At 29.7% G+C, this 11,270-nt stretch overlaps 5 protein-coding genes across 5 annotated transcripts; 3 read left to right on the top strand and 2 right to left on the bottom strand.

The window, feature by feature from the left end:
* Positions 1 to 120: 120 nt before the first annotated feature.
* On the top strand, positions 121 to 1,926 carry RIOK2 (RIO kinase 2). The gene is made up of 2 exons (XM_027343220.2): positions 121 to 545; positions 594 to 1,926. The coding sequence occupies exons 1-2, from the start codon at positions 272 to 274 to the stop codon at positions 1,871 to 1,873; spliced, it is 1,554 nt and encodes a 517-aa protein (XP_027199021.1). The 5' UTR covers positions 121 to 271; the 3' UTR covers positions 1,874 to 1,926.
* Positions 1,871 to 4,815, bottom strand: LOC113793228 (uncharacterized). Its single transcript, XM_075820609.1, is given in 6 exon segments — positions 1,871 to 2,269; positions 2,321 to 2,417; positions 2,735 to 2,801; positions 2,803 to 3,329; positions 3,400 to 3,849; positions 4,508 to 4,815. Coding segments are annotated over 6 exon segments (1,488 nt in total). The 5' UTR covers positions 4,539 to 4,815; the 3' UTR covers positions 1,871 to 1,953.
* Positions 4,816 to 4,905: 90 nt separating this feature from the next.
* LOC113793540 (p21-activated protein kinase-interacting protein 1-like) lies at positions 4,906 to 6,847 on the top strand. The gene is made up of 4 exons (XM_027343588.2): positions 4,906 to 5,122; positions 5,283 to 5,885; positions 5,950 to 6,207; positions 6,269 to 6,847. The coding sequence occupies exons 1-4, from the start codon at positions 5,051 to 5,053 to the stop codon at positions 6,788 to 6,790; spliced, it is 1,455 nt and encodes a 484-aa protein (XP_027199389.2). The 5' UTR covers positions 4,906 to 5,050; the 3' UTR covers positions 6,791 to 6,847.
* A 208-nt stretch (positions 6,848 to 7,055) lies between these two features.
* On the top strand, positions 7,056 to 8,699 carry LOC113793233 (syntaxin-12-like). Its single transcript, XM_027343226.2, has 5 exons — positions 7,056 to 7,533; positions 7,589 to 7,658; positions 7,717 to 7,989; positions 8,039 to 8,312; positions 8,372 to 8,699. The coding sequence occupies exons 1-5, from the start codon at positions 7,410 to 7,412 to the stop codon at positions 8,459 to 8,461; spliced, it is 831 nt and encodes a 276-aa protein (XP_027199027.1). The 5' UTR covers positions 7,056 to 7,409; the 3' UTR covers positions 8,462 to 8,699.
* Positions 8,700 to 8,716: 17 nt separating this feature from the next.
* LOC113793225 (beta-1,4-glucuronyltransferase 1-like) lies at positions 8,717 to 10,758 on the bottom strand. The gene is made up of 3 exons (XM_027343218.2): positions 10,576 to 10,758; positions 9,135 to 10,517; positions 8,717 to 9,078 (listed from the first exon to the last, which is right to left on the bottom strand). Exons 1-3 carry the CDS (start codon positions 10,633 to 10,635, stop codon positions 8,887 to 8,889), a joined length of 1,635 nt encoding a protein of 544 aa, XP_027199019.2. The 5' UTR covers positions 10,636 to 10,758; the 3' UTR covers positions 8,717 to 8,886.
* Between the last annotated feature and the right edge of the window lie 512 nt (positions 10,759 to 11,270).

Here is an 11,270-nt window from a genome sequence, read left to right as displayed (position 1 = left end):
ATTGTAAATTTTATTGTCTTTCGACAAAGAATTTTCATTGTAAACGAAATTAAACAAAAAAAAAATTTTTGAATTGAATTTTGCTGATAAATGAAACATGCATTGATCAGTTTGAATTCATTCGAGATTCATTCATTAGTTGATTCGGAAAGGGATGAAAAGAACGACGAACGCGTTTTATGAATAGCTCCAGCCACTGCCACATGTTTTTTTTCAGGCAAATTTCAATTTTTTTATTTTTTATTTATGAAAAAAAACAAAATAAATAAAAATGGTTAAATTAGATGTATCATTACTTCGTTATCTTGATAAAGAAGATTTTCGTGTACTCACAGCCATCGAAATGGGCATGAGAAATCATGAACTTGTTCCTCGAAGTCTTGTTTATTCTATTTCGGGAATACAAAATGGATCTGTTTCAAAAATTCTTATGAATTTGTCCAAAAATCAATTACTTTCATATGAACGTGGTAAACGATTTGATGGTTATCGTTTAACATATCGTGGTTATGATTATCTTGCATTGAATGTACTTCGCAGTAGAGGTAATTGTTTAGTTTAATCCAAATTATTATTAATTTTTTTGATTTCAGGTGTAATCAGTTCGATTGGTCAACAAATAGGCGTTGGAAAAGAATCTGATGTTTATATTTGTTCTAACGATGATGGTCGACAATTTGCAATCAAATTCCATCGATTAGGTCGTACATGTTTTCGAAGGGTATCAGAGAAACGTAATTATTATCAACGACGTGGTCAAAGTCACAAAACAGCCAGTTGGATTTATCTATCTCGTTTGGCAGCAACACGTGAATTTGCTTTCATGAAACTATTATACGAACAAAAACTTTTACCCGTACCGGAACCAATTGATATGAATCGACATTGTATTGTTATGGAATTGATAGACGGTATTATATTGAATCAAATTTATTTAGATAATGATAATGAACAACAACAAATCGAATTATTATATGAAAAATTAATGTCATTAATGATGAAATTGACCAACGAATTTGGTGTAGTTCACGGTGATTTTAATGAATTTAACATAATGATACGAAAGAATAAAGACGAACCATTGGATCCGATTCTAATCGATTTTCCACAAATGATTTCCGTTCACCATGAATTAGCGCAAGAATATTTCGATCGTGACCGCGATTGTATTGTTGATTTTTTTGCTAAACGTTTTCATTATGAATCAGAATCGATACCGGTATTTGAGCCATTTGATCAGATCACTACAACCGACCTTCAGCAACTGGCTGATGCATTTGATAGCGCAAATGAAAAAACATTAGATTCTGTTCATATGCCAAAAATAACTGAAGACGCCAAAAGTTCATCAATGGAGGATGGAAAAAGTGAACTACTTTCAAAATTTTTAAATAGTTTATGTTCTACTAACAATGAGGATAACATCGATCATAATGATTATAAATCTACCACAATCGATGATGGTAATGCCACATCAAATTCATATTATAGCTCAAAGAATAATCAAGATATTAATGAAGAAATAAAAATTCTTGATGAAAGATTGGCAAAATTGGCTCCAACATCAATGAAAGAAAAAAACGCCGATGATTTCGATGAAAATGCAGATGTAGAGATTTCAAACACATTAAATCATAATGATCAGGATGATGTTTATTCAACGACATCAAGTACATTTAATCCACAAATGATCAAATCCCGTTTATTAAAAGAACAACGTAAACGTGAAACAAAACAACGAATTAAAATAGCTGGCAATGTAAAAAAGAATGTAAAAGGCGATTCTAATGCTCTAAGGCGACGTAAACGTGATGATTATCAATCTGCCAAAGAGGATTGGCATGCATTTAAGGATAGTGTAATCGATGGGTGAATTTGAATATATTTTTTTTTTATTTTGAATAAAAATTTGTGCTTTCTTAAGAATTTTTTTTTCGTGTACAAATCCTATCATTATTTAAGATGACCATTGATAATCAATGATGCGTTATTATTATTAGTGGCCATGGAATGTTCTGGCATCGATGTATTATTATTAAGACTGCCCATATTGTTTGAATTTTGATTGGAGCCAATTTGTCCTTGATTGTTATTCAATTGTTGCTTATTATGTTGAACTGATTGAAATAATTTTGTCCGTTTTCGAGCATAATGATGCCAATGTAATAAAATTTGATCATCAATGAATTTTGCACATTGTGTCGATGTCAATTCACGTCGAAAATGTTCATGTTGTAAGAGATCAAGAAAATGCAAACACATTGGATATCTAAAGCAAAAAAAAGATTAGGGACATTATAATTATTTAGATAAGCCTTACTTGATGAATTTTGCATACTCTGGCCGTTTCCAATACTGTAGATAGTTAAGATAGTTAATGAATGATTTGTCGTTGAAATATCCACGCTGAGCTAAAACTATTTTTTTCATAGTAAACAAGAGGATTATTCATTAAATCATGCTGAATTATTATTCTATACATTATACTTACAATTCAGATAATTTGGATTGGCCAAACATTGTACGAATTCAAGTTCAATTTGTAACCGAATCTTATCTTCTGATTCTTTGATATTAAAAGTCATTTAAAATAATCGTTGATTGAGATAAAAAAAAAGAAAGAAAAATTTATAGTGAAAAAAATTCCAATTATAAGTAAGTGCAAAAGTATTTTATTAAATTTTTAAATTAGGATTTTTGACAAAAATCAATCCAATAGGATTCATCTTCATACGAATGTAGGTCAGAATAAGGAAAATCAGGAATGAGGTCTTTAATGGACAACATTCGAAATTGATAATCTGGATCCGTATTCAATGTTCCAGAATTTGAATTTTTAGACAATTTAGCCACACAAACATAATGTTTTGGATCAATCATTGATTCTTCAAATATCCAATCGCCTAATGTTGGCTGACTATTGTTATTGCCATTAAATACTTTGACAATTGTATCAAAACGACTCTTTTGACTAGGCATGACAAGATCACTAGGACAAACGAAACTAATTTTCGATAGTGGAAATATGATACCACTTCCTTCTGCTTTTACAAAACTTTCTTTTAATGACCATAGTCGAATAAAACGAGCTAATCGTCCATAATCTGTTGTTGATTGACGAATATATTTCCATTCATCTTCAGAAAATTGTTTACGCATAATGTTGAAAAAATCATCAAGTTTATGCATACCGCCGGAATATTCAACTTTCATCACATCAATGCCTAATTTAGTTGTGTTAGAATCTGCAGCAAGTACACAATAATCACCCGAATGTGATATGTTAAATTGAAAATCTTGAAAAGGTATGTGATTACCATTGGAATCGACTGTAACAAATAAAAAAGATTGATTGTATTATTAATTTTTAATTAAAATTTTGTTCATTGTTTCACCTACTTTCAATAAGTATCGGTTTTCCTTTATCACTTCGTTTGAGTATTAATTGATCTTCATTATCAACAATCGTTGATTCCGAATCATTATTTGAAGAATACAGACAAAATCTTCTATTTCCAACAAAATGTTCACAACATTTTCTTATAAGTAGACGGCCGACTAAAGCATGTTTAGCATCTTTTTTATAAACATATCGATTAATACGATTACGTTCTTGATCATTACCGACCAAACGCATTGCTGTTAGCCATTCTGTACGTGTCGGTTGCCAGCGATTTGTATTTACAGCCCATCGTAATATTCCGCTATCTTTATTTGAACATAACTGTTTTTCAAAATCATTATTGAACATTGTGGCCATTAGTTTTCTTTTTGACAAATCACCACTTATAAGTATCCGAATTAAACGAAGAGCCGTTAATCTCAATGAAAAACAATTTGGATAAAAAGCTTGATGAGATCAAACAAATATTCGCCACCAAATAATGATGAGATTTTAAAATTGAAATATTATTATTGAAATACACAAACACACGAAGAGTGAAAGAGAAAAAAAGCAATATCAAAGAAATCTCATTTTAAAATAATTCAATTTTGGGTTTTTAAAAATGAAATTTTTCGTAAACAAAATTCCAACTAAATATAGGAAATGTATCTATCATTATTGGAGAAGATATCACACATATATCAACCATTGGAAAAAAACTAAAACAAGAGTGTGCGTGTGTACGGAGTAAATCCGCAATCATATCAACATTTTATCAAATAAAACGATTGAACGATGGTCTTCGATGACGAATAAACGTCAGTCGTATTTTTATTTAAAACGCGCCAAGCGATAAATCCAAGGCAAAAATTGAAAAAAATATAAGGATACTTTCACACACACACAAATATACATTTAAGTTGAGAAAATTATCTTTCCTTCCATCATATTTCAAATGTTCAAAGAAACAACTTTTAATATAATTTTCTTTTACGAAAACAAAAAAAGAGAAAGATAAATTATAAAAAGAGAAAATAAAGATGAATAATTACTTCGATTTCATATGTTTTAATTTGTGTAATGTAAAATTGAATTGATTATGAAATATCAGATATAACTTACCGCTACGATTTTGAGCCACTTTTGAATCCATATTAATACCGTTATCTGGTATTAAAAGCTATAATTTACGAAAAAACTAAAACAAATAAAAAAGCCAAAAACTGATTCTCCAATGTTTTTATTTTTGCTATCGATGATGATGATTATTGAGAAATAAATAAACCCACAAAATTATTTGAAACAAAATTGATTTTCGCAACACATGAAACATTAGCTTCGTAAAAAATATATTGAAAAAAACGTCGGGAATGAAAAATGATAGCAAAAAATTTCAAGGCAATCAACCGTGCTATTCGCGAATGAGTAAAAATTTTCAGATTGGAAAAAAACAAGTTGCCACTGCATTTATCATGACTATATTGACTGACCTGATTACGTGAACGCAAAACAGCCACACTCACACACACACAAACATACTATCATCACACGTGTTTAAATGTTACATCGTGTGTTCCAAACTAGTTTTTTTGGAACAAGCATTCGTAATCGTCGTCTTGTTGTCTATAATTATTACATAATAATAATTACTAAAACAAAACAAAAATGGAGATAATTATTGGAACATATGAAGAGTTTCTTGTTGGATTTCAATTGAAAAAACGATCATCGATACAGGTGAGTTTCGTGATCTCATGAGAAAAAAAGAGACACGACATCGACTATTATATCGAGTTTCTATTGATCCAATATTTCTACTTAGATTTGATTAGATATAATCGTTAATCAGCTCATTTATAAACATCTAATATTTTAAATTTTTTTTCCTTCGTTTCAGGAAGAACAAAATGATTTATCAAATGAATATCTGTTGGAACAAAGTTTTACCAATCATGGCCATAGTGGAAGTGTTCGATGTTTAGCATCATCAAATAAATATATCGCTTCAGGCAGTATAGATGAACGTATCAATTTAATAAATATACGTCATCGTTGTGAAACCGGAACATTAATATCACATTCAGGAACGATAACAGCATTAGAGTTTTTACGAACATCATATTTATTTTCGGCATCCGATGATGGAACAATTTCAATTTGGTCAGCAGGAAAAATATGGAATTTAGAGAAAGTATTACGTGGCCATAAAGATGCAGTTACAGCCATTAATGTTCATCCATCGGGTAAACTATTACTATCAATATCAAAAGATCTGACATTAAGAACATGGAATCTAATCAAAGGACGATGTGCATATATTGTCAATCTTAAAGAAGTTGGCCATCAAGTATTATGGTCTCCTTCATGTTTATATTTTGCCATCATATTTGATACCCATATCGATGTATATGATATAAGTAATGGATCGATTAAATTTCATATTTCACAAAAAGATATTGGTTTGATTGGTAAACGATTCAACAAGATTGTATATTTAGATGTAAGTTTAAAATGAATTTTTTGTTTGAATGATGGAATTAATTGAATTTTTCTTTAAAAAATAGGATAATCGAATAATAATCACTAGTGATTCACCCGATTTAATAGTATATGATTTGGAAATGAAAAAAGTTATTAATAGAATTGAAAAAGCACATGAAAATCGTATCAAAGATTTAACATTAATCGATTTGAATCGAATGGAATTGGATGAAAAATTATCCGAATTGATTGATAAAACGCAACGACAATCACATCAGCGTTGGCTTCTTACCTGTTCAAGTGATGGTTTCATCAAAATTTGGCTGTTCAATTTTGATGACGTGAGTTTGAATTACAAATTTGATATTCTGACATTTTCAACTAATTTGTTCTTTTTTTCAGTTGACAGAAAAGCCGACTTTAATCGCCAAAGTTGACAGTACTTGTCGACCGACTTGTATGGCCGTTTGGACTTCTTTAATAACTTCTAACACAGAGCAAGGTTTTACATTGCCAGAGCTCAAAATTTCAAAAGAAGAATTGAAATCTTGTCTTGCTAAAGCAACAAAAAAATCCAAAAACATTGAACCTGAAATTCTCGAATCTGATGCAGTAACAAAACAAAAGTTCGTGATCTCAAATGATACTTCCAATTCTATATTGGCTGATAATAATAATAATCATGACGATGACAAACAATCATCATCGAAATTTGGTCATGATACAATTGATGATGATGGTGATGATGATGAGATGGCAATCAGTCAGATGAAGCAAAAATCAAAAATTATTAAAATGATGATGAAGGATCCACGAAAAAAGAATAACAAAAAGATGACAACATTCAAAATGCGAAAACAAAAAATGGCTAACAAAAAAGCAATGACAATGAAAATGAACAGTTCAAAATTTAAACATAAATGAAAATTTGATAAATTAAATTAAATTTTTTTAAATAAAAATTTATTTTTTTCAAATATATTCGAAAAAAACTGTTTATACATCGCAAAGTTATACATTCAACTTTTAATGTATGGAAAAAAGCTCATTTGAATAGATCGGTGAATCCTCCCACATCGTTCGATTTTTGCTGTATTCGAATTGCGTTTGCGCAAAAAGAATGATTACAGCTGTCTCTTTATATATCGACGACGTCAATTAAATTGGTTGTGTTGAAATGACTCAAAAAAAAAAATAAAATGATTTTGTATACATTCGAATTGCATTTGGTGTTGTAAAAGAAAAAAAAATTCGAATGTTATTTTCCGAAAATTGATAAATATTATTCTGATCATTAAAGGCAAAGGTCATCGATATTGATAGTGTCAAAATTTTTTTTGAATCATTTTATTAGTTTTTGACTTATCTTCCATTATCCTGAATCATCATCATAAACATATTGTTTATTGTAATTTGACAATTGTATCATTGTTTGTGTTGATCGCTATCATCGTTTGTTTTTAGGCGTAATATTTACTCTGTTTTTTTTTAATTTTTGCTGAAATAAAAAAAAATCTTGATCGGTTAATTTTTGTTCATCAAAATGAGTTTTAACAATTATCAATCGACCAGCAATACTGGTGGTGGTGGTGGATTCGATGGATTCCAAGATTTTCCTAAATTGGCTCAAATTGTAGCCAATAATGTACAGAAAATTTCAAACAATGGTAATTGAATTAATTTTTTGTTGTCGTTTTGATCTTCATTCATCTTTTTTTTCAGTCAGTCAATTGCAGCGAATGGTCAATCAGTTGGGTACTCCACAAGATTCGGAAAATCTTCGCTCGCAATTGTAAGTATTTTATAAGAGATCATTGTTGAAATGATTCTAATAATTTCAAACTATTCAGACATCAGATTCAACATTATACCAATCAAGTAGCTCGAGATACAAATAAAAGCCTAAAAGAATTGGCAAACATTCCGGCATCGGGAATAGCATCCGAACAAAAACAACGACGGATGCAAAAAGAACGTTTGACGAATGATTTTTCGGAAGCGTTGAAAAATTTTCAGGTTATTCAAAGGACGGCTGCACAAAAAGAAAAAGAAAGTGTTATTCGTGCACGAGCAAATTCGCATATAAATGATTCGAATAAATCAGCTTTGATCGATTTGCAAAGGTATTTGAATTATTATCAGAAATGAACAAATTTTTAAAATCAAAATTAGTCCGCAATCATTTCAGGCACCAAGTCAACCACCTTCACAACAGCAACAATTGCATATTGAAGAGGATGTTGACATCCAATTATTACAGGAGCGGGAACAAGCAATTCGTAAAATTGAGTCCGATATTGTTGAAGTTAATCAAATATTCAAAGATTTGGCCACACTAGTTCATGATCAAGGTGAAATTATTGATAGTATCGAGGCAAATATTGAATCAACAAATATTCAAATTCATGAAGGAAATGAGCAATTGGTTAAAGCTAGTGATTATTCTGTAAGTTATCTTATTATTTTTGATTGAATTTTTTTGATTGAAAATTTTCCTTTTTGTAGAGACGAGCACGAAAAAAGAAAATCATCATGATCCTGATATTTTTGATAATATTGGCCATAATTATTACGGTTATTAGTGTTTCTAAATGAAACCAATTGTGATCCTATTCCGATGTCAGTTTCAAGGCCAGCTTGCATGGATATATGAAAATAATCAAATCATGAACATTTATTTTTTTCGCATTATCACCTTCGAATTGATACATATTAATATTCTAATTTATGTTCTTTAAAAACGAAAATGTTTCAATAGCCACACTTTATTTAAAAAAAATCATTTTAAAAACTCGAAATTTAAATAAAAAAAATGCATAAGGTTTTTTCTGAATCACTTAATAATGATGATTTGGTAAAATATTAAAATTAAAATTAAATTTATTTCAGTTTTATGATATGGGAATTTGATTTGAATTTGTGCATATAACAGTGACTCGACAATTATGACTAAATATTGGCATATAGGATAGGATTGATATGTAATGTATCACGGTAAAATCCCACCGCAGAATCGATATTCAACATTTTCTACCTGAATATGAATATCGTTCTTTTAGCTGTAATTTAAATTTTCTATACAATATTCGATTATGTTCAAGTTCGGCATCTTTAGTAGGATGAAAATCGTCAGTTGTTTTAAATCCTCGATGAATTAGAAAGGCATCGTTGAGCACAGCAAATTGATAACCTGCCATGTTTAATTCACACGTCTATTTCAAGAAAAAACAGAGATTAAATGTTTGTAATAATAAATTATAACAATTACCTGACTAATACGATTGAAACCATATTGCCTAAATCTTTCATCATAAAATGGAACATTATTACGACTTATGTAAAATGGCTCCCATGGATCATGCCATTGAACTTGGTAAAGAATTTGTAATTTATCATCATTATAGCTTGAATTTGGACTAGAATAGTTGACTAATCGATGAGAATGTAACCATGCTTCATATTCGGTATATTTATGACATTTCCAACAAAGTTCAATATAAAATGGTCTTACATATCGTTGTTCAATGGCATGAATAAGATTGATTTTGTCAGTGGGTATAATTTGATCAATATTTTCAACACCAAGATGTTTGTGTTGTTTTCGAGCTAATTCGAGATCAATTTCAAACGTAGGCAGTACAAATACGATTAGAACATCAGAATTTTTTCCAGTTCGATTATCATCGAATGTGTTCGGGGACTGTCGTAATTGTTTATCGTTATTTAAAAAATCTGTATCTTTGAACAATCGTGAATTTTGTATAAATTCGAGAAATTTTTCATACAATAATTTTGATGGCACCAGGTCAATATCTATGACTAGAGTATATTCCGTAAGTGAATAGCGGCGTGCAATGTTACGTAGTAAATTATTTGGATATGGCACATGATGGTTGTAGTTATTAGCAAATGAAGATTGTTGTTGTTTTTGACTAAAATTATGATCACCTTTTTGATCAATCTGTTCGATTAATTGTTTTATATGGCCACAGTTTTCTTTTTGAACAAATCGATCAAATTCGGGATATAATTTTTTTATCTCGGGCCATCGAAGAAAATCCAAAACACTACGAACTTGATGATTGTTTAATTTTGAAGAAAAATTTAATGGATAAACTAGATGAAAGCTCGTACGCTGACGTATCGACGGGTTACAATAACGTAGTAAAAGAATTGTTTCAACTACAATTGGAAGTTGTTGTATTGATACTGCAAATATGGCCAAAGATATTGGACCATTCCAAATGCGAGATAATAAATCCAAATTGTACAATTGTGTAACTGTCGAATGGGTTGCAATGGACAAATCATTCTTCTTGTACAAATGATTTCCGTCTAATGTATCCAATTTGTTGACGATCGAATAACGCCATCGTGAATTTTTCAACAAATCGGCTGTCGATATAAAATGAAGAATTCGATATTCGCCGGATGAATCTAGCACCGAACTTAATGATTGTAATGATTTATAAATTTTTTCACGTTCAATATCAACCTGATCAATTGAATAAAGAACATTCTGTTCATTATTATTGTTTGTATTTTTGAATTCTTCATGGTTATCACTGTTTTTTCTTTGTCTATTCAAATGATTCTTCTTGATGTTATTTGTTCGTGATTCCAAACGGGACATCAATGTCATATGAATTATCTAGGTTAAAAAAATTGACATTAATAAAGATACAAAATCACATCTTGGATCGAATTACCTGAAGGACGGCGATTAAAAAGACGAGAAAAAGGACGACCTTACGAAATAAATGAGACATTTATTCTCATTTATTTTTCCTATATCATTGCTAAAAATCTTTTTTTAAAGAAATTAGAATTACATAATTTCAAACAAATTATCACAGAATCTGTCCAAGAATTGAAAACAACATGAACAGAATATTTTGTCAAAATATCGATTGAGCACAATCGCGATTAATCGATTGTCAAAATGTGAAAAAAAAACAATTCGGAAGGAATTTGAATGATCGAATATTGTTCGAATTTTGATGGCAAACAAAAATTATTTGCTATTTTTACAATTTGTCAATTTGAGTTCAAAAAATAACTGAAATCAAACCGATAGAAATATCTGTAATCATTTTCAATATTTCATTTATATTATATTTCAATCTTGATAAGTTGTCAGATATTATTTCTTGTTATTCGATCATCAAAAAAAATGTTTAGTTTTCGTTCAAAAGAAACTAAACTTATCGAAATTGTTTCGGACAAGTAAATTAGATAAAAATTTCTGAATTATCCAGAAAGAAACAACGATTCTCAATGATCTAAAGCACTCAACATAACATTTTCATTAATTCTTCAAATTCCAATGATATTTTGTATTTTTCATTTCGAAACGGTATGTGGCGCATAAATCTTTGTTTCAATTAATTTTCATTTCTTATTC

This window comes from Dermatophagoides pteronyssinus, unplaced genomic scaffold, assembly GCF_027571235.1.
Source record: "Dermatophagoides pteronyssinus isolate colony J.1.1.1.1 unplaced genomic scaffold, Derpt_VIB-CSIC_2022.12 sq0001, whole genome shotgun sequence".
Taxonomy (NCBI): domain Eukaryota; kingdom Metazoa; phylum Arthropoda; class Arachnida; order Sarcoptiformes; family Pyroglyphidae; genus Dermatophagoides; species Dermatophagoides pteronyssinus.
This window is presented reverse-complemented; position numbering and strand designations above follow the sequence as displayed.